General features: G+C 39.6%; 1 protein-coding gene across 1 annotated transcript in view; it reads left to right on the top strand.

Annotated features, from left to right (window-relative positions):
- Positions 1-26,383, top strand: part of LOC138764115 (receptor-type tyrosine-protein phosphatase gamma-like) — a 735,396-nt gene that overhangs the window by 457,699 nt on the left and 251,314 nt on the right. Inside the window, exon 6 of the mRNA XM_069939515.1 lies at positions 11,146-11,212. Coding sequence (XP_069795616.1) covers positions 11,146-11,212 — 67 coding nt within the window. The remainder of the gene's footprint in view (positions 1-11,145; positions 11,213-26,383) is intronic.

The following is a 26,383-nucleotide window of genomic DNA, read 5'->3' as shown; positions in this document are numbered from 1 at the left end:
ACTCACAGAGGGCAAATGATAGTAGTAGATAGACAGTGGTGTTTCACAGGGATCTGTTCTGGAACTTCCTACTCTTTATGATTATAAATGACTTGGATGAAAAAGTGGAAGAATGGGTCAGTTACCTTGCAGATGGTATGAAGGTTGTTTGTGTTGTGAATAATGTAGGACAGGGGTGTCAAACTCAAATTCACAGAGGGCCAAAATTAAAAACTTGGGCTAAGTCGAGGGCCGAACTAAATATTTATTGAAAATTTTCAACAATATCTGCATGTTTTCTCTTCTTTCAACATATGTAATGTTAAACTTTAGGATATAACTTTAGGAGGATAATGTTACAGGTCAGGAGTAGGGAGCTCAAGTTCACCCTTTGCTTGACCTGAGGGAAACCTATTTGGTCCCTGTGGAGATGTAGTCAGCATTCACAGGCTGTGTCCATTTTGGCCTGCATCAGGACTCAGCATTTCCTGCTCACTCCTCAGGCTCTAGGCCCCTATTCACCCTCGACCCACCATCCCTCTACCTGACCAGTCCTTTACCCAACCTCTACTCACCCCTCACTCCACTCGCTCTGCCTCTACCCACCCCATCCTATATACGCCCCTCTACTGCCTCTCCTCTCAACCTGTTCTTCCCTCTACCCATCTCTCACCCTATAATCACCCCTCACCTACTCGCCCTGCCCCTCCCCTTTTGCCTCTTCCCTATCCACCCCTCATTCTACTCATCCCTCCCTCTAACTGGACCTCACACCACCATAACTTCCGCTGCCCATTTCTCCTCACCTACACCCTCTGCCCACCCCTGCTTACCCACCCACTCAGGCCCAGCGCGCTGCCGATCAGCCTTTGCGGACAGCCACCATCTCTCTCTTCACGTGCAGGGCTGAACCAGCCGTCCCTGGGGTCCGCGCGGGTGCAAGCACTGAAGGCCGTGGCGACCGGGAGAAGTGCGCTCGCACTGTGGAAGGGCTGTCTGGTGCCAGTCGCGCAGGGCTTGCGCTGCCCGGGGGCCGTGCGCAGCTGCCATACCCGTCGCGCCGACAGGAAATCACAGGTGCTCGCCAATCCGCTGCACCGCTCGACAGGTGGGAGAAGTGACTGGTTGTGCGGGGAGCCTTCCAACCGGCTTGCCGGCTGATGACATCGACAGACTTCTCGTGTTACAATGGGGAAGGATGTGCAATGAAGGGGGAGGATGGTGGGGGTGACATTACCAAAAAACAGCATCGGCTCTCGCTGCAGGACGGGCCACCTCTAATACATTTTTGAAATGATCTTGCGGGCCAAATATAATTATATCACGGGCCAAATTTGGCCCACGGGCCAGAGTTTGACATGTGTGATGTAGGAGGTTATTGTAAGTTACAATGGGATAGAGACAGGATGCACAGTTGGGCAAGGAAGTGGCAGATGGTGTATAATCCGGAAAGGTGAAGTGATGGCAGAGTACATGTTAAGTGACAGGATTCTTAGCAGTGTAAAGCAACAGAGTCCAGCCCCATATATCCCTCATGTTTGCCACACAAGTTGATAGGGAGGTTAAGAAGGCCTTCTTTATTCATGGGATTGAGATCAAGAGCCATAAGGTAAGGTGGCAGCTCAATAAAACTCCCATTGTATCATACTTAGTGTATTGTGTTCATTTCTGGTTGCCAAATTATAGGAAGGATGTGGACACTTCAGAGAGGGCGAAGAGGAGATCTACCAGAATGTTGCTTGAACTGGATTGGAGAATGTGTCCTTGTGCAGAGCAAGCTGGGCTTTTTTTCTTAGGAGCAACAAAGGATGAGAGGTGATGAGATCAAGATGTCCATGATTATGAGAAGCATAAATAGGGTGGACAGCCAGCACTTTCTTCCCAGGGCATCAATGATTAATACTAGAGATCATCTGGTTAAGATGAATGGAGGAAAGTTGAGGGAAGATGTCAGAGGTTTTTTATTCTACACAGGGTGGTGGGTGCCTGGAATACAATACTGGGGGTGGTGGTAGAGTGATGGGTGCTTGGTTTGCATTGCTGGGGATGGTGGTAGAGACTGATACATAGAGATATTTGAAAGACTTATGCAATGGATGCAAGAAAAATAGAGGGTAGTCGGCTGTGAGGGAGGGATGTGGAGTAGGTTTATGTGGATTGGCACATCGTCGTGGGCTGAAGGTCCTGTACTGTGCTGTACTGTTCTATGTTCTGTCTTTCAGTTTTTTTTATCATTTGCAGTAGTTCCTTCCAGATTCATATTATCTGAGAATTTTGCACCATGCATTATATTCCCAGTTATAGCATTGAAGTTAAGCAAGATCTGTGGGTATTGTAATGAAATATAGTGACAGAACAAAATATATTTAAACATGTTATATAAACCTTTTTTTTTGCTCTCCTCTTCATAAATCTGTCTTCCTACAAGCCTAGTCCTTCTGAATCAATCATACTCATTTCTGAATGTTATTTAAGGATGATGCATTGAAGACATAAGTTCATACTTTCTGTGGTACTGTGATTTTACGATTTAGTGAACAACTGGAGATGTGAATGTTGCATGTAAAATCCAAAGGTGCAGCTTTCAGTAATTGGAGTTGGAATCCTCAATCACTTCCTACTTCAGTCAAAACATGCTCAGGCAGCTGTAATACACATTATTCAATTGAACATAGTCTGTTGCTCAGGACTAGCTCATCCCTCCCTTCACCAACAGAATAACATTAGGAATTAAGCAAGTGAACAAAAAGTGGTCTGACGTTAATGAATATGCAGAATCAGTTTGGAGTAACTAGTCACCGGGAGAACTGGCAAAGATTGAAAATTTCTGAGCTAAAGAATAGTGCAAATTTTAAATGTTTTGGTTGACTTTTAATTTTTTTTGTCTTTTAAAAATTTATAGATAACTTTTCAAGTTTTAGCCATGTTTTCAAGTTTTAATTATGTTTTCAAGTTTTAATTATGTTTTCAATTTCTTGTCATGGTTTCAAGTTCTAGCCATGTTTTTAAGTTTTAGATTTAGATTTTCAGATTTTCAATTTATTGTCAGAGTATGTACATGAGATCATATACATTCTTGCATGCGAAGCAGATTTACCACTTACTGTTAGTGCAAAAAAAACTGTACTCCATTTACACTTGTAAGCAAATAAAGAAATGTAAATTAATTGTGCAATATTGAGAGAAAAAAATAAAAAATCAATTAATTGCAAAAGTAAGAGTCCTTAAATGAGTCCCTGATTGAGTTTGACATTGAGGTGTCTGATGGTGGAAGGGTAGCAGCTGTTCCTGAACCTGGTGCTGTGAGTCTTGTGGCGCCTGTACCTTTTTTCTGATGGCAGTAGCAAGAACAGAGCATGTGGTGGGTGGTGTGGATCCTTGATGATTGCTGCTGCTTTCTGACTGCAGCATTCCCTTTAGATATTATTGATGGTGGGGAGAGTTTTGCCGGTGATGTCCTAGGCTGAGTCTGCTTCCTTTTGCAGGACTTTCTGTTCAAGGGTATTGGTGTCCCCATACCAGACCATAATTGAATCCAGTCAGCACATTTTGTCATGTATTGAAGTTCTAGCCATGTCTTAAATATTATTTTGTTCTTTCTGGGTTGATGCACTGGAGCAATCAATTTATTTAATGAAATAAATATCGAGAAATAATCCCAACAGAATAGACAATCTTGATGAAATAATGGAGAGAATCAAAGAGAGACTTGCAAAAAATCCTGACTGAAATGCTATATAATGGCACATAAATGCCTCATATTCGCAGTATAATAGTTTAGCTGGTCAAACTGCTGTCTCACAACTCCAGCATCCTGGGTTCAAACCAGACCTTAGTACACGTTCCATGTAGTTTTCCTTCAGGTTTCCTCCTACATCCCAAAGATGTGTGGACGGTAGGTTACTGGTAATTGATGAGCATAAAGTGATCCTAGTGTAACCAGGTTACCGATTATTGATGAGCATAAAATGATCCGAGTGTAACCAGGTTACCGGTTATTGATGAGCATAACGTGATCCTAGTGTAACCAGGTGGTTAATCTTGAGAATGTTTATGGAATTGTAGGAAGAATAAAATGGGATTGTTATTGGATTAGTTTAAATGTGTAGTCATCGATCATGTAGAATTTTGGTGGACTGAAGGGTCTGTTTCCCTGCTGTATGACTGTGATTCAAATAGATTCAAGGCTTCCTTTGTCTTCATGTCATAGTCCAGAACATGTAATATTGCGTAAAATTACCTTTTGCCACTACTAGTGTCGCCCAGCTCCCCTTGTAGGTTTATCATCGTGTCCAAAGGCAATGGAATAAAGAAGTCTAGAATAGTTTGGATAAAAAAATTATCTTCGTATGAACCAAGTTTATTAACAAAAGGTCACTTGTTAGAATGGAGAGAATTGTACAGTGGTTGGTACGAGGGGTGCTATTTCTCTTAAGAAATACTTATGACTTGGACTTTGGTGTAAGGGTGCAGTTTCATCTGTACTTTGATTCTCCCAAGTATGAATTTTCTACAGAACATCGCCCAAAGTAATAGCAAAAGAAAACTTAGCTGAGCATTTGGAATGCATTGCTGGGGGGTATTAATGGAGCAAGTTTTAATTGTGGTGTTCAAAAGGGAGTTTGGTATTTATTTGAAATCAAATAAAAGAATTGTCATGCTCAGAGGGGAGGGCAGGATTGGCATTGACCTGATGGCTTTTTATTCAGCTTGATGAACTGAATTATCTCCTTGTGTTGTAACCATTCTGTGGTTCTGTGAATCCTACTACCTGTGGTTAAAGCTCCTTTCATCTTATGCTGAAATGAGGTCAGGTAAAGCTTCTCCTATCTCTTTTCTTTTGAAATTATTTTTATTGGGTTTTATCATACAACTGTACATTGTAAGTCCATATCAATTAAATATAATATACATTTGGATTGTTATCATATCATATAGAAATAACAATATATGGACTCATGTTCCAATCTAAACATATAGTGAATAGTAAAAAAGAAAAGAAAGGAAAAGAGAAAAAAAAGTTGATTATAATGGTCTAACCCCATTCATCAACCAAGGTTGAAATTGGTATTCAAGCAGACTCGAAACTGAACTACGGCCTCCAGAGAACCTACAAAACATACCCATTTACTGCATCCCCCACCTTGATCATTCCAATTAAGAGAGTAAGCTATAAATGGACCCCAAATCTTATTGAAAGAAATCCTAATCTTCCTAGCATCATGAATGATTTTTTTCCAAACATTGAAAGGACATGATGTCCAGTAATCATTGTCTATGGATGGTAGAAAGTCCTCTTTCCATTTAAGCAATATTCCACTTCTTGCCAGTATTGTTGAAAATGCTAAGACCTGTTAAATATGCATTTACTTCATTGGAGAAGCCAAACATTGGAATCAATGGACTTGGTTCTAGATCAATCCCAAAAATGTTCTGTAAAAAGCTGTCCAATATTCTGCTAAACTGGGGCAAAACCAAAACATATGTATTAAAGAGGCTTCAAATCTTTTACATTTTTCACACAATGAGTAGATATCTGGGTAACTTAATGTTGTGTCATAGAGTATATTTTTCTAAATTCAATCAAATTGTGACTAGCGCATAGAGATGAGTCATGGATAAGGGTCAAAATTGAAATCCAATCTTCATCTAAAATAGATATATTAAGATCATTCTCCCATTCAGTTTTGATCCTAATTAAAGAGACTGTCTTTAAATTCAGTATATTATAATAAAAGCCAGATATTATACCTTTATGTACAAATTGTAATTCAAAAAGTTCATCTATGAAATTCGGATCTGGAAAATTTGAAAATACTGTAAGTTTAGAATGAATAAAGTGTCTAATTTGATAATATCATTAAAAGTGTCTATTCAGCAGATTAGTCACCGAATTATAGGAAGGATATAAACAAAATAGAGAGAGTGCAGAGAAGGTTCACGAGAATGTTGACAGGATGTCAGGATTTGAGTTACAGAGAAAGGTTGAGCAGCCTGGGGCTTTTTTCTCTGGAACGTAGAAGATTGAGGGGGGATTTGATGGAGGTGTTCAAGATTTTAAAAGGGACAGAGAGAGTCAACGTGGATAGGCTTTTTCAATTAAGAGTGGGGGATATTCAAACCAGAGGCCATGGTTTGAGATTGCAGGGGGAAAATTATAAGGGGAACATGAGGGGAAATTTCTTCATGCAAAGGGTGGTTGGGATGTGCAATAAGCTTCCGGCAGAGGTGGTTGAAGCAAGGACATTATTTACTTTTAAGGAAAGACTGGATAATTACATGGAGGGGAGAGGATTGGAGGGGTATGGACCAGGTGCTGGTCAGTGGGACTAGGAGGGTGGGGATTTGTTCTGGCATGGACTAGTAGGGTCAAACTGGCCTGTTCTGTGCTGTATATGGTTATATGGTTATTACATTTCATCATCAATTGTTGTAAAGATGCAAATTTTATTGGATAAAAGGATCCTTAAAAGTTTTAATCCCTAGATGATTCCTTTCTTCATAGTTTACATCTAAAATGGCTGGTTGGAATAAATGAGTAGAATAGGGCTAGTAAATATAAATCCCATAATTCCAAAAAAAATCCTAAATTGACTCCAAATCAATGTATGTCTCATTATTAAATTCTTTGTTAATTTTGTAATAGAGACAGGTAAAGATGAGCCCAATATCGCCCATAAGGAAGTATTCTTAAGGGATTTCAATTCTGTTTCCATCTGATTACCAACTGTAAGAACAATAACATATTCCTTATGTTCATTGCCCCAATAATAAAATCTAAAATTCAGTAACACCAGTCATCCCTCATTTCTTGTGTTCTAAAGTAAAGTTTTATTTCTTTCCTTGCCATGTATATGATATAATAGATGATCCCAATGTATTAAAGAAAGAATTTGAAATAAAAATCGGTAATGATTTAAATAAATATAAAAATGTTGGTAAAATATTCATTTTCATTGAATTAATATGACCTATCATAGTTAGAGAAACTGGTGACCATCCAGAGAGTATTGTTTCAGTCTGATTAAATAAAACTTTAAAATTTTCTTTAAAGAGGTTTTTTAAAAATTATTAATGATCATAATACCTAGATACTTAAATTGATCTTTCACTCTTAAGCAGATTAAATTTATATCATGTGAATTTGGCTAATGACAATATCTTTGGTATGGATACCTCTGGAGTGGCACAAAAGTAAAAGGTCATCTGCATATAGAGATAACCTATAAACAAAGTCCTCTAAACAAGCTTCTAAAATCTTCATTTGCTTGTATAGCAACAGCTAGTGGCTCAAACATTAAATCAAAAAGCAGAGGCTTAGGAGGAAAATCTGTCTCGTGCCTTGTTGTAATTTTAAAAACTTTGTGTGTTGAGAATTAGTATGAATTGATGCTATTGGAGATGCAAATAAAAGTTTTATCCATTGAATAAAATCTGGTCCAAAATTAAATTTTACTAAAGTGGTACATAGGTATTTCCATTCTACTCTATCAAACCCTTTTCCATCATCTAAGGAAAGGAGGAGTAGACGGAGAATATAAAAATCATTATTCTATGAATATTATGATAAGAATATCTATTTTAATAAAACCTGTTTGGTCTAAATTCATTATTTCTGGTAAAATATTCTCTAAGCTAACATTTTTGATAAAATCTTCATGGTCCACAGTGACTAAAGAAATTAGACTGTAGGATGCACAATTATCAAGATCTTTCCCTTTTCTAAAATCCCAGCAATGACAGCCTCACTAAAAGAGGAAGGTATCATTCAGTCCTAGATTTAGTTGTGGAATAAGTTGTTTCAAGAATAATTTGTAAAACTCCACTGGAAATCTGCCTGGACCCAGAAATTTGCCTGATTGTAGAAAGGATATTGCTTTTTGCAGTTCTTCTTGTGAAATTGGAGCTTCCAAACTTTGTTGATTTTCCTGGGATATCATCGGTATATTCAAATGATCTTAAAAATAATTCATTAGGTCATATTCATTGTTAAATTCGGAAGAGTAAAGTTTAAAACAGAAATTTATAAAGATGCCATTTATTTTAGAATAGTCAGTGGTTATTGTACCATCAGGGAGAGAAATCCTACTAATTTGTTTTTTTAATCAAAATAGCTTTCAATTGATTGGAGAGTAATTTTCCAGATATCTCTTCATGGATATAAAATTGACTCTTAGATTTCAATATCTATTGTTCAATTGGACTAGTGGAAAGTAAATAATATTTGGTTTTGAGTTCAGTTATCTTCTTAAATAACTCCAAATCTCTACTTTGGGCAAATTGTAGGTTAATCTGTTTAATCTGATTGATTAAATCCATTCTTTCTCTCCTAGTCTTTTTGTTTATACGAGCTGTATATGAAATAATTTGACCATGTTTCATTGTGTCCCAGATTATTGAATTAACATCAAGAAAAAATTGAATCTGATTTTCTAAAAAAGTTAAAAACTCTTTGCTCTTCAGTAATATGATATTAAATTGCCACTGTTTTTTAGTATGTGGAATACTTGGAAACTCCAAATTTAAAATTACTGGAGTGTGGTCTGATATAGCTATGCCTTGATGTTCGCATGATTTAATTATGTTAATCAATTAATTATAAATGAAAGAATAGTCTCTGCTGATATCAACACAGTGCACACTCGAAAAAAAGAACCATCTTTACTACTGGGATTTGAAAATTTCCACATATCAGTCACTCGCATATTGGATAAGAAAGACTGTATTGCCAAGGCTGATTTGGGGGAATTAACCTTTCTATTTGAAGAACAGTCTTAACACTGTGTTTAGACAACAGTTAAAATCCCCACCTAAAATTAGTGAATATTTAAATAAATCCAGTAAGTAATAAGGCAAAAAAACACTGGTTCATCCACATTTGAAGTATAAATATTAGCTAAAACAATCAGTTTATTATGTATTGGCCCAGTGAGGATTATATAGTGCCCCATTTTATCTATAATGCTATTATGGAGTAGAAATGGGACATTTTGTTGAATTAATATGGTGATACCCCTGACTTTAGCTTCTGAAGATGAATGGTCACATTGCCCTACCCATTTAAACGTTAGTCTCTTTCTCTCTGGCTTTTTAATGTGTTTCTTGAAAGAAAGTAATTTTTGCCTTTAAATATTTAATAGGAACAGATACCTTTTCCTTTTTATAGGTCCATTAAGCCCTTTCACATTCCACAATATAATTTATAGTATAGGACAAAATGAATGGATGCATTGGAACATATTTCATCTTTACTCTAGAGACCGCAGCTGTGAATCATTGCTGCGAAACAAAAGATGAAAAAGTAAATTGTTAATTACAACCTTTACCTTGAAAAACTAAACAAATCCCTCCTTGCCAGCCCTACCCTCCTTGAAGGTCACTGAAAAAAATTTGGCCGGTTCAAAAAAAATCTGATGCAACCCTCTCATAGCTTCTATTATTATTGTTACTGCTCCTAAACACAGAGTTATTTCTGATAACAACCTGCTAGTGTGTGAAAAATATTCCAAAATGTCCTTTGCGCATGACTGCTCAATTAGCACCAGTTAGTCTGTAAAATATCACTTGTAACATTTAACATTGAATGTTAAAATATATAAATATTTTCAAAAGAAAAAAAATTTGAACAACCAAACCATCTATAGCTAGTGAAAAATTTCATATCAAATGATTTCATATTACTTTTAAATATAGGCAAATATATGTCCTGAAAGTAAAATGAACAGAGAAGTACTGGGTGCATGTGTCAGAGAAACCGGCAGAAATAATAACCTTCTTAGCTCCAAAAGATATATTCTACTGCTATTAATGTATAATTGATTAAATATATAAATCAAAAATATTTCCAAGATATGGTCATTTCTCTTATACAAGCACGTTACTTCACAAGACCAAAGGGAGTTAGAGAAAATAACATCCTTTTTTAATTGAAATCAGCCAGTTTCAAGTATCAAAAGTTCACTCACCTTGATGCTGAGGTCTATGGTACCACGGCAGTCTCTCGTTCACAAATTTATAAGCCTCTTCAGGTGAATGTAGAAATATTTTCTGATCTCCTTGGATAATCCTCAATCTTGCCAGGTAGAATAAGACAGATTTGAAATTGTTTTTTATACAGCTCCGCCATTACCTCATTGTAGACCTTACACAGAGCGATGACTACTGGGCATTAATCCTCCACAAGTCTAATACGTAGACCTTGAAAAGTTCAATCTTTTTTTGAATGAGCAGTTCTCAAGATTAGCTCTTATTTTTGATAATGCTGAAAGCGTAATATAACTGCTCTATGATATTCCGAAGCATTCTTTAAAGATAAGAAGAGGTGTGCTCTTTCCAGCACTAAATCATTTCTAACCACTTCAAATCAAAACCGTTCAGTTAGTAGCTCTGTCAAAAAAAACTTTATTGGTGGTTCAGACCTAAAAAAAACAAAGATTATTTTGATGGCTCTGTCCTCTAATGTCAATCCTCAAGCTTTTAACTTTTTGTTATCAGCAATCAAAGCTTCATTTTGTTGTTCAAGTTTACCCACCCTATTATTCACTGTGATGTCATCGGCTTCCATTGCAGTCAGATGTTCTTCTATTTGTGGTAGTGAGTCCAAAACTGTATCAAGTTTCTTTTCAATTTCTTTGGCCCATATTTTTAAAGCTTTGTTAATATCCATTGACTGTTTTCCAATCATTTTCATAGCCATTCCAAATGTCAGAGGAGTGTCTTATTCAATCTCAGTTTCTTCCTCCATTTCTTCCTCCTCCTCTCTTTCTTCCATGGTTTTAAATTTAGGTACTTTGGCATGAGAGGTCATCTAGTAGTAATTGACAATCTTAAAAATAAACTTTAACCAGTTTGGTTAATTAAAAGCGAGTAGAAAATAGGGAAACATGAACAAAGTAGTCGGAGATCACGACCACAAGCGTCAGGTTGCCAGCGGAAGTTCCAGCTTCACCTATCTCAAGTATTGCTCATCAAAATGTGATATTTTTTTCTTGTCAGTTTTGTCTTGTCAGTTCCTCATACCTTTAGTCTTTATCTACTTGGGTACTATATCCATGGATGACTTTGAAAGCAAAGATGATGGCCACCTCATATATTTTAAAGGTTAAAATTGAAGATAATTTTATCTGTTGCTGGGAGGAAATAACAATGCACATTCTTTCCACACAGGTCACCTATCAGGACAACCTTGCACTGGTTCCTATTATAAGAGGGTTGAAACGAGTTGTGCATCATGGTGAGTTTTCTAATTAAGGCGTCCTTTTGTAGAAATAAAGAGATTGTGTCATATCTTTGATGAGTTGAAGCTTTTACCCATTCCCAGTCCACAAAAAGATGAAACATGTATATTTATTTATTTTATTAATTCCGCTCAATTAGAATTGTTCTGCACATAAATTAAATCCATTATTGAAATTAGGCATCATAAAGAATTCTTTCATTAACATTTATTTGACCATGGAATATGAATGTGATTAACGAGTGCCATCTGCTTAGCAAGATAAATCATCATTTAGTTTGGAATCTGCTTTCATCTTTGATTCCTCGTGCAATAGCGCAACTTTATATCCAACTGCTGAAGTTGAGATTTTGCATGGCCTTGAATAAAAGCACTTTTTGAACAATTGTCTCAGTGTGAGGTACAATCTCTGAGCTTGTGAAAGCAACATGAATGCTAAGCATGCCTGAAGAATTTTCCTGAATTGACATTTTGCATTTTGAAACTGCAACAAATGAACATTGAAGAGACAATACAGCCATATCAGTATGGGTCTTTAGCCAATTAGCATCTCAAGCAACCATTTGATGTGCTAAACAGATTTGATGTACATAATTTGATATTAAATACAAACCAGAATACTACACCTGGATTAAAGATCTGTCTGCACCATTGTCACATCATAGTTTTTGTCCTAACTGCAACAGCAAATTTTTACTTATCCTTTCCTATGTATTATCTTTTTTACCTTGTGTGATCATTTAATTCATACTTCTTAGTGAATTTTGTGTACCTGTGAGGTGGAAAAAAAACCCAAGAATTTAGTGCATTTGTATTTGACAAACAAGCTGCACAGTGCAAATGTTCTCCTGGATTTTGTGGGAAATGCCAGCAGTTTTGCATATAACCTCATGCATTTTCCTGCCTAAGATATATCAGTATCAAGGTATCTGTGCTGACAAGTGGAAATCTTAACTGCCCATAGATGTTTGCCACATTTCTTCAACTATGTTCTGACGACAAATAGCTTAAAAGGTGATGGACACAGCCCAGTACATCACAGGAAAACTCTCCCCACCATCCACTACTTGGAATGCTGCTGCTCATCAAGGATCCACACCACCTTGGACATGTTCTGTTCTGCTTACTTCCATCAGGAAAGAGGTATAGGTGCCACAAGATTTGTACCACCCAGGTTCAGAAACAATTGCTACATCGCCAATCAGGGACTTATTTAAGGACTTACTTTGCACATTATTTATTACTGCATTTTTTTCTGTATTTGCACAGTTTATTTGAATTTTTTGCTTTGTTTATATTTCTCTTGTGTATGTATCTATCTTTTTCTTGAATGCAGTTCATAATTCTATTAATAAGTAAAATTCTGCCTGGCCCACAGGGGAAACAATTGTATGTGATACCATGTTTGTCGATACATTTGAACTATAAAGCTGAGAGGATGGACAGCTGAACTAATCACAGTTGATCAAAAAAGCTGGAAGAGAAGAATAAAAGATTTGTACAGTATTTATGGAGTGCATTTGACCTCTCTTTCAATACCCCAAAGGACACAGACCCCATTAATGCAGCAAACACAAAAGTCAAATTATGCTCTGTAACTTCCAACAAAATGTTAAAGTTTTCAGGCAAATTATCTATTTAACTGGCATCAGTTGAAGCATAAGGAATAAGAGTTTGTGTGTTGAAAGGCACAGCATAGTAGGGGAATGAGTTGAGCCTTACTCCCTTGTGCTTCCCTTTTCCTGCTGAGCCTCTAAAAGATGTTAATATCTCTGAACATAGCTTAATTTGAATCATATAATTATTGAATGAAACTGATGTGGACACATCCAAATGAGTACAATCAAACTTGAAAACAAATCAGGATCAGATTTTATGCTTTTAGGCTCTATGGATAGGAGCATGGCCACCTAGATAGGAATAATAACAATAAAATAGGTAGGATGGAGATTAGGGTAAAAGGTAGAAAAGAGAATATATGTGGGGGTCATTATCTGAAATGCATATATTTTAATGCAAGAAGCATAGTGAACAAGGTAGATGAGCTTAGAGCATGGACAGATACTTGGGGTCATGATATTGTGGCAATTAGTGAGACCTGGCTACAGGAGGGGCAGGACTGGCAACTTAATATTCCAGGATACATTTGTTTTAGATGTGATAGATCAGGGGGTAATAAAGGGAGAGGAGTTGCTCTGCTTGTTAAGGAGGACATTACTGCCGTGAGGTGGCAGGATGGTCTGGAGGGATCGTCCAGTGAGGCTGTTTGGGTGGAATTGAGGGGTGAAGGAGGCATGAGGGTGCTAATAGAGGTCTATTACAGACCGCCAAATGGGCCAAAAGAATTAGAGGAACAAATTTATAGGGAGATAACGTTTATGTGTGAGAATCATAAGGTAGTGATCATGGGAGATTTTAACTTCCCTCACATTGATTGGGATACCCACACAGTTAGAGGGCTGGATGGGCTAGAGTTCGTTAAATGTGTTCAAGATTGTTTTCTAAATCAATTAGTAGAAGAACCGACTCGGGATGGTGTAATACTGGATCTCCTGTTAGGGAACGAGCTAGGTCAGGTATGGGACATTAATGTTGGAGAACAACTTGGGTCTAGTGATTATAACTCTGTTAGTTTTAGGGAAGAGCAAAGAGGGGCCTAAAGTTGAGGTTCTGGATTGGAGAAGAGCAAATTTCGAAGGAATAAGAAGGGATTTGGGGAGTATTGAGTGGGACAGGATATTTTCAGGTAAAGATGTAAATGACAAATGGAGGATATTCAAAAAAGAAATTTTGAGGGTACAGAGCAGATATGTCCCAGTGAGAATCAAAGGAAAGCCTGGAAGTCATAGGGAGGCTTGGTTTTGGAAATTTGGTTAGGAGAAAAGGGAGGTGTACAAGAGGTATAAAGAGCAGGGAGCTGAGAATTTGAAGGAGGACTACAAGGAGTGTAGAAGCAATCTTAAGAAAGAAATTAGAAAGGCCAAAAAAAGGCACGAAGAGGCTTTGGCAGACAGAGTAAAAATAAATCCAAAGGGTTTCTATAGGTACATTAGAAGTAAAAGATTAGTGAGGGATAAAATTGGACCCCTTGTAGATACCGAGGGTAGGCTGAGTGAGAAGTCAGAGGAAATGGGGGAAATTTTGAATTATTTCTTTGCCTCGGTATTCACTAGGGAAAAAAATATTGAACCAGTTGAAGTAAAGAAAAATAGTGGGGAGGTCATGAAGCATATAAGGATAACCGAGGAGGTAGTGATGGCTGTGTTGAAAAAGATAAAGGTGGATAAATCTCTGGGACCAGACAAAATATTCCCAAGGACACTCAGGGAGGCTTGTGGACAGATAGTGGGGCCATTAACAGAGATATTTAGGATGTCACTGGCCACGGGGGTAGTGCCAAAGGATTGGAGGGTTGCGCATGTGGTTCCGCTGTTTAAGAAAGGGTCCAAATGTCAACCTGGGAATTATAGGCCCGTGAGTCTGACGTCTGTGGTGGGCAAGTTGATGGAAAGTGTTCTGAGGGATGGTATTTACAAATATTTGGAGGTACAGGGATTGATAGGGAGTAATCAGCATGGTTTTGTCAGGGGTAGATCATGCTTGACAAATCTGATTGACTTTTTTGAGGGGGTTACAAAAAAGGTTGATGAAGGGAAAGCTGTGGATGTTGTCTATTTAGACTTTAGTAAAGCTTTTGACAAAGTTCCCCACAAGAGGTTAGGAAAAAAGGTGGAGGCATTAGGTATAAATAAGGAGGTAGTGAAATGGATTCAGAAATGGTTGGATGGGAGGTGTCAGAGAGTAGTGGTAGAAAATTGTTTGTCCAATTGGAGGCCGGTGACTAGTGGAGTTCCTCAGGTATCGGTCCTGGGTCCACTATTGTTTGTTATATATATATTAACGATCTGGAAGTAGGGGTGGAGAGTTGGGTAAGCAAGTTTGCAGATGATACAAAGATTGGTGGTGTTGTGGACAGTGAGGAAGATTACTGTAGATTAAAAGGTGATTTAGGAAGGCTGGAGGTGTGGGCTGAGAATTGGCTGATGGAATTTAATACAGGTAAGTGTGAGGTGTTACATTTTGGAAAGGCAAATCAAAATGGGTCATATGCATTAAATGGTAGGCTATTGAGATGCGCAGAGCAACAAAGGGATTTAGGAGTGATGGTAAATAGTACCCTCAAGGCTGATACTCAGGTAGATGGTATGGTGAAGAAGGCATTTGGAATATTGGCCTTCATAAATCGGAGTTTTGAATTCAAGAGTAGGGAGGTTATGATGAAATTGTACAAGGCATTGGTGAGGCCAAATTTGGAGTACTGTGTACAGTTTTGGTCACCAAATTATAGGAAAGATATAAACAAAATAGAGAGAGTGCAGAGAAGGTTCACGAGAATGTTGACAGGATTTCAAGGTTTGAGTTACAGGGAAAGGTTGTGCAGACTAGGGTTTTTTTCTCTGGAGCGTAGAAGATTGAGGGGGGACTTGATAGAGGTGTTTAAGATTTTAAAAGGGACAGACAGAGTAAATGTGGATAGGCTTTTTCAATTAAGAGTGGGGGAGATTCAAACTAGAGGGCATGGTTTAAGGTTGAAGGGGGAGAATTATAAGGGGAACATGAGGGGAAATTTCTTTACGCAAAGGTTGGTGGGGATGTGGAATGAGCTTCCGGCAGATGTGGTTGAGGCGGGATCATTGGTTACATTTAAGGATAGACTGGATCGTTACATGGAGAGGAGGGGACTAGAGGGGTATGGACCGGGTGCTAGTCAGTGGGACTAGGAGGGTGGGGATTTGTTACGGCATGGACTAGTAAGGCCAAACTGGCCTGTTCTATACTGTAAGTGGTTATATGGTTATATATGGAATCTAAATTGTGTGTATCATTTAGACTGCTTTTCCTAGGATCATGAGTTTAATTGGGAATATTTTAATTATATTCAGCATGTTTCCCTTTTTATATAACTGGGCACCTCCCTCAACTTTTGCCATTTTTATTAAGCTCATCAACTGTCATGCCAGTGAGGTTGACAGATTTATACAGAAATTGTTAACACAATAACCAGGCGCATTATAAATCTAAAATAATGACCGCCATTTGCAGTTAGATGCAAGCCAGTCACTGTTGATTGGCACAACTATTCCCTTACAGGCTCTGCTGTGACCCTTCAACAGAAATCTACTCATAGAACCTGGTGTAATTCTCACAGGAACAGCCCTCTATAACATGTGCCATAAGGCTTCATGGTCATAATACTCTCTGAATGTTGAACTTTGAAAGCCTATCTATTTTGATAGATAATTCAATTACTCCACTGGCTTAGCCAGCTGTCAACACTGACAAAAATTATAAATATTTCTGAATATTACTGATTTTCAACAGTTTTAAAAACTATCAAGTCTATTCAAAACCATCAGTAAGAAATTTACAAAAAAGTTAAATGTGAAGAAATTAAAAGTAAAATAAAAACATCAATACATTTTTGTTAATGCCTCAGTCATGGAAAATAATTCCCTACTCCAGCCAGGCACAGGTTGTTCAAATGGTGGTAAATTTCCAAAATTTATTGTCAGAGAACATTGCATATAACACTGAGATTTTTTCCTGTGGGTCAGGCAAAATTCTACTTATTGGAGGTATAAACTATAATGCAAAGATATTTATACAAAAGAGGGAATTGTAAATAAAAAAAATAGAAATGTAAATAAACTGCAAATACTGAATAAATAAATATTCAGTAATAAATAATTTGCAAAATAGAATCCTTAAATGAGTCCCTGATTGAGTTTGTTGTTGAGGGGTCTGATGGTGGAGGGGTAGCAACTGTTCCTGAACCTGGTGGTGGGAGTCTTGTGGCACCTATACTTCTTTCCTGATGGTAGCAGTGAGAACAGAGCATGTGCTGTGTGATGTGGATCTTGATTATTGCTGGTGGTCTCCGACAGCAGCATTCCTTTGTAAATGTTGTTGATGATGCGTAAAGTTTTGACCGTGATGTCCTGGACTGTATTCACTACTTTTGCGGGACTTTCTGCTCAGAAATAATGGTGACCCCCCCCATATGTGGTCATGGTACAGCTGGTCAGAACACTCTCCATTACACATCTGTCGAAGTTTGGCAAGGTTTCCAATGACATACTCAATCTATGCAAACTCCTAAGGACAGAGAGGTGCTAATGTGCTTTCTTCACAATGATGGAACCAGGAAAAGTTGTCCGAGATGGTGACTCCCAGGAATTTAAATTTGTACCGCTAATCTCCCAATGATCAATGATTACTGCATCATACACCTTTGGTTTTCCCTTCCACGAGTCTACAATCAGCTCCTTGGCATTGAGTGAGAGGTTATTGTTGGTGTACTATTCAGCCAAGTTTTCAATCTCTCTCCTGTATGCTGACTCATTGCCATTTTTATACAGCCTACTATACAGCAAAATTGTATATGGTGTTGTTGACATTCCTAGCCTGGCTACCATTACCAATGTTGCTCGGGCTCAATCAATGGTTGAGATATTGGGTGTTTGGTTGTTTTTGCATTACTAACAACATTGCCCACCACTAGCTTTCTTCCAACCCACCCTACCTTAGCCCCATTGTTTTCCACAAATTCCTGTTAGATTGAACAAAGATTAGTTTCAATTTATTTCGTAGTTATAGAATGAACCAACAGTGCGTGGTAAACCACTGTCTGTATATTTATCTGTTGGGGCACACCTAGTGGCTGACTGTACCTGCGACTGTTCCGTGGCCCCTTCCCAAATCAGGACAGTCAACCAGCACGGGTGTGCCTCCATTCTATTATGAATAAAAGCCTGTCAATTTTGCATAACTTCCAGTCTTTTGGAGTTATTGATGGTGCATCACAGTGAGGACAAAATCCTGTGTCATAGTTCCTGTCAAATGCCACCCTAAATTAGTCTAGAACTTGATCTCTACATACTACATAGCCGAACCAGGAAACTGATAAAGGACAGATGACATTCATCTTGATATGACAACCTTGCCAACATCAGGTCTCCTCACAATTATGTGAATACCGGTGCTCTTATCCCTGCCACATTTTCCTGCCTACTAACTTTCAAGCTCTCCATTTTGCCTGCTTCTCAGTCATGAAATGTATTAAAAACATCAAAAGGAGGGCCTTACTTAACCTTTCTCCTTTCCGGCTATTTCAGTGTTTCCCTTGTAATAATTTATGTAGCTCAGATTTATTTTCAGGTATTGCTTCTCAGAAAACAAAAGAATCACAAATGCTGGTACTATTCAAATCAGTCTGTGTCTGGGAAAAGGGACAGAACAGGGTCGAAGGGTCTCTAACCTGAAGCTCTCATTGCCGATGCTGCCTGATCTGTTGGGTATTTTCTGGGTTTTTTTAAACTGTTCATTGTTAACCCAGTTTGAAGTACATCCCTCCCTGAAAGGCAAAATTTATCGCTTGCTCCACAGATGTTGCCTTATTTGCTATATCTTTCTTGCACTGACTATTCTTGCGTGAGATTTTCAACTCTTTCATATTTTACTTTTTGTTCAATACTGAAGCAGTAGCAATTGTGTTTCCCCCGTTGATATTACCCTGACATTAAAATGATATCAACAATTATTTTCTTCTTATTGTTTAAATAAAGATTTTTCTTTTCATCTGGGCTATACAATTCTGTTATTGAGGAAAAAAATCTGTTGTTTTTATAATGATCACACTTTAAAACCAAGATTTAAAATCTTTCTTACAAAATGTATCCTTGTCTCTTTAATTTAAAATTTAATCATTTTTAATTTAGAACTACGTACAGCACAGTAACAGGCCCTTTCAGCCCACTCATTTGACCAACAACCCCAGGTATGTTTTTGAATGGTTGGAGGAAACTGGAGCACCCAGAGGAAACCCACGCAGACATGGGGAGAGTGTACAAACTCCTTCCAGACAGTGCCGGATTCGAACCCTGGTTGCTGGCACTGCAACGGCATTGTGCTAACCGCTACACTAACTGTGCTGCCCTTGTTTTGTTATATCATTATAAAGATATACTGAGTCACTGTTTTTAAAAACAGATGTGCATAAAAAGAGATCTTTGAGGAAATAATCGTCTGTGCTGGCTATGCTTTTTTAAAATACAAATAGGCCCAATGAAGATACGAAATGCAGTGAGAAATATTAACTGTCGGGGTATGGAAACATTTCAGTAATAAACATTTCTTGTCACCTATGATTCCTTGACTAATTTCTCTGTGTTAAGCAGTGGGCCACAGAAGAAATTACATATTTTTAAAATCTTGTTACGGTTCAAATGAAATGATGCTCAATCATTTATAGTAAAGAAACCTTTAAAGAAATTTCTTCTAAAAGTTGGAGTTGAGGCATCAGGGACTGGTAACTTTAAGCAGGAAACTTGGTCTCTGACCTGCTCTTGCAGCCATTATTTGGCCCAAGGTGAAACCCAGATTGATGGTATGGGATTTTATAATGATATTCCCAAGGATTGTCAAGGGCAGATGGTTATACTCCCTTTGCATGGAGGTTGTCATTCCCTGACACATTTTTGATCAAATGGTACTTTCCATTTCTTAGCTTGTGCCTGTCTGTTTCTCGATCCGGGTGCATGCAAGGATGGATATCTTCATCTGAAGAAGAGGGAATTAAACATTGTTCAATCATCACAGCAGACCGTGAGGGGATCAGCGGAGGAGAAGGGGCACCTCAGCAAGAGAACAACCCCGCTCCCCCACTCCCCAGAGGACCCTACAGGGAAGATAACACAGCAGTGAACAAGGAAAGGGATCAGTGCCTGAAGGACTCACACCAGCTGTGGGCTGCAGGAGAACGAGGTATTGGGATCACAATTCATGAGGGTTCCAATGGTGAGCATTGTTCCCAAGAGTCCTTGAGTGTGAGCATCTTCCTGATCATATTGTAGGTTCACACATGAGGACCTCATATTCACTACTGGAGAGAACAGGAGACTGTGCACCTGCAGAGAGTAAAGGAGACAAATTCAATGACTCTTTTGCTTCTTTCTTTTGTTGTTGGGAGCTCCAGGCCAAGTGCTACCTCTTGTGTATTTATGTACATGACAAAAAAAAAAATCTTGGACGGTGAATTCCCATTTCTATTCTTATTGTGAAACACGATGATTGACAAAAAAGCTGACAATGGGGTTGGGGTTAGAGCACCGCTGAGAAACTCCTGCTGCAAAGTCCTGGGGATGGATGGATGGGTTCCCACAAAACATATTCATAGCGTTGCAAGGTATATTTCCAAACGTTGGAGTCTTTTCCCCTTGCTAGTTGACTTCAGTTTTACCAGGACTTCTTGAAGCCATCTTTGGTCAAATTGTGCTTCAATATCAGGAGCTGATGGCACTGTTTGACACATGTATGGACCTAGCCCATGATGAAGTCTATGATCGAATATTTCCAGTGAGCAGATTCTGTGTACTGACATGGAACATTACAGCACAACACAGGCCCTGTGGTCACCATCCCGTGATTTGTCTCCTCTGCTTCTCCTCAAACGGTAGGTGTTCTCCCCATTTTGCGCTAGCTCTTGCTTCCCCAGAGTTTGCGACCAATCATAGGCACTGCCACCTTGAGTGCAGACCCTGCATTTGCAGAATTTTAAAATAAAAGCGCCGTCAGCCCCATTAACAAGACGTTACGGAGCTGACGGCTGTCAAACTGAGCAGTTGGACCCTGTGGAAGCACTGTGTCTTTGCTTTCTGCTTTCCACAGGTCCGCACTGGACTCTGAGTGGTTGTGAGAGTGCTGGAGGCAAATCCATAGATTCTCAGGGGACCCTCCTTTTCGTCTCTTCCTCGGACTTTTAGAGGAGCTTCAGGCAATTTCTACCAATGGTGATTCTGTCTGCCTTACAGCAAGCAAAAGCAAATTCAGTATAATATTGCACTGTTTTTATTACACGACAGTAATCTTGAATCTTCAGCCCATGATATTGGAACTTTTTTTCAACTTATCTTATTCTTAGAAAGCCAGAAATTGAAAAGTGAGTGTGCCATGCATTGCCAGCTTTTTCTAAAGCATTGAGCAAGTGCAATGCTTTTCCTTTAGAAGTTATTATGAGATGAAGGCTAACTTGAGATCATTTGAAAACTACATAATGATGTCAGCCACAGATTACTGAATTTGACACTTTTTAAAAGCCAATCCTTATTTTATTTTATTTTTTCTTTTACACCAAAATTCTGACCATTCTTGCTGAATCTTACTGAATTCAATAGGTCCATTGTTTCTTTGGCTGGGTGACACATCCCCAAGTTCCATGGCCTTGGCTTCAGCAACCCTTTGCAGGAGGATCCACAACCTCCTTTCCTGCGTACCACAATCAATGAGATTGGTGAAAACATCACTTCCATGATCTCATCAGTATTGATGCTCTGCAAGGCTAAGTCCTCGAACCCCTACTGTACTCTCTGTACACCCCGCGACTGTGGACAAACACTGCTCCAGCCCCATCTATAAATTTGTGGTTGACACCACTGTTGTAGGCAGCATCTCAAACAACGATGATGGAATGTAGAGTGACTAGTGGCTTGGTGCCAGGACAACAATCTATCCCTCAATATCAGCAAAATGAAGGAGCTGGTCATTTACTTCCATAAGAGGGGTGGAGTTCACTCCCATCTGCATCAAAGGTGCCATGGAGGAGATCGTAGACAGCTTCAGGCTTTGAGGATAAACATACCCTGGTCCCTCCATATTGATGCCATGAACAAGAAAGTGCACCAGCACCTTTATTTCCCTCAGAATCATGAGAAAATTTGGCATGTTACTTGTTTCCCGCAATAACATCTACAGAGGCATCGTGGAAAGAATCCTTTCTGAATGCATCATTGCATGGTGTGGAACTGCTTTGCCAAGACCACAAGAAACTGCAGATGGTTTTTACCCCAACCTCATTCTCTTCACCCTGTTCCCATTGGGAAGAAGATTGACGAGTGGGAAATAATGCATCACAAGATTCAAGGACAGTTTTTTCCTCCCATTATCAGTACCTAACATTGGTAAAATAATGTTGAGTGTATTACATTTGCTCCTCCGGAACACCTCCTGAACTCCACATTACAGCCTCTGTAGAGGCTTCACTTTCATCCCCCTTTGGCCACACCTTGATGAGTTTCATGCATGCCATGATGCTGAACTCTTCTTCCATCGGCTCTGTCTTTATGCCCTCTACTATAACCAGGCCCCCCCCCCCCCCCCACTGCAGATCCCTTCTCCCGTTTTAAACCTTCTTCCTCTTCTTGAACACCTTGTTGCGGTTTTAAGCCTGCTCTGGGTCTTTATGCTTCCAGTGCCCCCAAGACATCAACCGTCTCAACTACCTCTCATCTCACTCATTCTATTCTCAGAATGCCTTACCCTCCACCTTCTTCTCACCCATCCCAATCTCACCATCAAACCCAGAGCCAAGGGTGATGTTGTTGTGGTCTGCCACACTGACCTCTATCTGGCCAAAGCCAAAAGACAACTCTCAAGCACCTCCTCTCACTAACTCCTTCAACAGGACCACACTAACACACATCAAACCGCTGTATCACACACTGTCTCTGAACTCATCACTTGTGGTCACCTCCCTTCCACAGCCTCCAACCTTATTGTTTCCCAAGCCTGCACCTACCTCCTACCAACTTCTACCTCCCATCCAATTGTCCCAGCCGTCCCATCGTTTCCGTGTGCTCCTGCCACACCAAACTGGTATCCCCTTACCTCGACTCCATTTTGTGCCCCCTCGTCCCATCCCTCCCTACCTCCATCAATGATTCTTCACATGGCCTCCAGCACTTTGATAACTTTCAGTTCCCTAAACTGATTGCCTCATATTTACCATGGATATACAATCACTATACACATCCATCTCCCATACTAAAGGCCTCAAAGCCCTTTGTTTCTTTCTGGACAATAGACCCAACCAGTCTCCCTCCACCATCACCCTCATCCGGCTGACAGAACTTGTCACCCTCAATAACTTTTTCTATTACTCATCCCACTTTCTCCAAGTCACAAAGGTAGCCATGGGTACCCACACAGGCCCCAGCTACGCCTGCCTTTTTGTTGGCTACATGGAGCAATCCATGCTACAAGCCTACACAGGCAAGGTTCCACAACTCTTCCTCCGCTACATCAATGACTACTTTAAGCTCATCCACTTTATCTACTTTACTGCCAAGTTCTGTCATGACCTCAAATTCACTTGGTCCATTTTGAGCAACACTCTCCTATTTTTTGATCTCTCTGACTCCATTTTGGGAGACAAACTGTTGGTAGACATTTTCTACAAACCCACCAACTCGCAAGCTACCCCAACTACACCTCTTCACACCCTATCCCCTATAAGGATTCCATTCCTTTCTCGCAATTCCTCAGTCTCTGTTGTATCTGTTTCCAGGACAAGGTCTTCCATGCGAGATCATCAGAGATGTCCTCCTTCTTCAAAAAACTTGGCTTCCCCTCAACTACCATCAACTCGGCCCTCACCTGCATACCCTCCATGACCCGCACATCTGCCCTGGCCTCCTCTGCTGCCATGCACGACAAGGGCAGGATACCCCTTGTTGTCATCTACCACCCCACGAGCCTCCTCATCCAATTTGTCATCCTCCACTATTTCTGCCACCTTCTACTTGATCCCACCACCAGACACATCTTCCCCTCTCTGCCCTCAGCAGGAACCGCTCTCTCCATGACTCCCTCATCCATTCCTCCTTTCCTACCACTTGTTTCCTAGCCACCTAACCCTGTGACCGCAGGAAGTGCAATACCTGCACCAACAGCCCCTCCCTCACCACAATTCGGGGCCCGAAACGCTCCACTTCTGAATCTGTAGGGACCATCTATTGTATATAATGCTCTTGTCGTGGTCTCCTCTACATCAGAGAGACTGGACACAGATTGGGAGATCGCTTCATTCAGCACCTTAGCTCTATCCGCCGCAAAGGTTTGGATCTCCCAGTGGCAACCCATTTCAATTCCACGCCCCATTCCCATGCCAACATGTCCGTCCATGGTCTCATGAACTGCTAGACTGAGACCACCCACAAATTGAAGGAGCAACATCCTATCTTCTGCCTGGGCACCCTCCAACCAGATGGCATTAACATTGACTTCTCTGGTTTCTGTTAGCGCACCCCCCACCCCACCCACCCACTCTCCCATTTCTACATCCCTATTTCTCCTTTCCTCTGCCCCTCTGTCTCTTTTCCCTCTTGTTATTCTCAAAGCCATCCCCTTCGTCGATCAATCTCAACTTTTCTCTCGTGTCTTCCATGTCCAGTTATCATCTTTTGTCTGTTGGCCTGTGCCCCTCCTCATGCCCTATCTTCACTTCTCCCCAACCTTTTTAAATCAGGCGGCTACCCGCTTTTTGTTCATAGCTTAAAAAAGGGCTCGGGCCCGATACATTGGTTATATCTCTTCACCTCCTTTGGACGCTGAGAGACCTATTGTTCCTCCAGCATTGTTGTGTTTTTACAACAATCACAGCATCTGCAGAATTTCGTGTTTCACTCGTGTCTGTTTAAACTGATCTCTGTAACTCAGCACTCTGTGCTATGTTTTTAATAATTCTCAAAACCCACCTCCTTGTTTAAGTTTTAAATCACTTCTCTTGCCTCTTTATTTCTGCTTTATGATGAAATATCTTGGACTTTATTTTTGCTTTTAAAATGCAAGCATTTTATGTGAGGGTTGAATTTCTGTGGATTGCTCCGAACATCTGTTAACAATTTTGGCAGAAGTTTGTTGAAACTCAGAAGGAACAATTCCTCTTGGGTTTCTATGAATTTTCTGCATGTCTGAAAATTCTAACTCCACAAAAGTCTTTGCATTATGGAACCAAATGTAACCATAGGATATATTAAATAAGTACCAAAGAAGATTTACTGTAATATAGAACTATAAAAGAGTACAGCACAGAAACAGGCCCTTCAACTCTTCTCGTCTGTGCCTAGTCCCACTCACCTGCACCTAGTCCAAAGCCCTCCATACCTCTCCCATCCGTGTATCTGTCCAAATTCTTCTTAAATGTTAAAATTGAACCCACATTCACCATTTCAGCTGGCAGCTCATTCCACACTCCCACCACTTTCTATGTGAAGAAGTTTCCCCCTCATTTTCTCCCTAAACTTTTACCCTTTCACCCTTAACCCATCCTCTGGTTTATATCTCACCTACCCTTAGTAGAAAAAGTTTACCTATATTTACTCTGTTTATCCCCCTCATAATTTTAAACATCTCTATCAAATCTCCCCTCATTCTTCTATGCTCCAGGGAAAAAATCTTAACCTGTTTAACCTTTCCATGTAACTCAGTTCCTGAAGTCTGGGCAACATCCTGGTAAATCTTCTCTGCACTCTTTCAGTCTTATTGATTTCTGACCTGTGATTAGGTGACCAAAACTGCACATAATACTCTAAATTTGGCCTCACCAATATCTTATACAACTTTACCATAACATTCCAACTCCTGTACACAATATTTTGATTCATGAAGGAAAATATATCAAAAGCTACCTTTATAACCCTATCTATTGTGATACCCCTCTCAGGGAATTATGTATCATTATTCCCAGATCCCTCTGTTCTACCACACTCCTCAGTGCCCTAACATTCACCGTGTACGCCATTTCTTGATTTGTCCTTCCAAAATGCAACACCTCACACTTATCTGCATTAAATTCCATCTGCAATTTTAAGCCCATTTTCCCAGCTGGTCCAGATCCCTCAGCAAGCTTTGAAAACCTTCCTTATTGACCATAATGCTGCCAATCTTTGTATCATTTGTAAACTTGCTGATCCAATTTACCACATTATCATCCAGATCATTGATAGAGATGGCAAACAACAATGGTCCCAGCACCAATCCCTGAAGCACATGACTAGTCACAGGCCTCCAATCTGAGAAGCAATCATTCACCTCCACTGTCTGACTTTTCTCCCACGTAGCCAATGTTGAATCCAGTTTACTACCTCACTATGAATACTGAGCGTCTGAACCTTCCTGACTAACTTCTAGTATGGGATCTTTTTAAAGTCCTTACTAAACTCCATGGAGACCATCCACAGTCTTTCCTTCAACTTTCCTGGTAACCTCCTCTAAAACTCTGTAAGATTGATTAAACATGACCTACTGTGCACAAATCCATGTTGACTATTCCTA

This window comes from Narcine bancroftii, chromosome 5 (genome assembly GCF_036971445.1).
Source record: "Narcine bancroftii isolate sNarBan1 chromosome 5, sNarBan1.hap1, whole genome shotgun sequence".
Lineage (NCBI taxonomy): Eukaryota > Metazoa > Chordata > Chondrichthyes > Torpediniformes > Narcinidae > Narcine > Narcine bancroftii.
The sequence above is the reverse complement of the archived record's forward strand: the minus strand, read 5'-3'. Positions and strand labels throughout refer to the sequence as shown.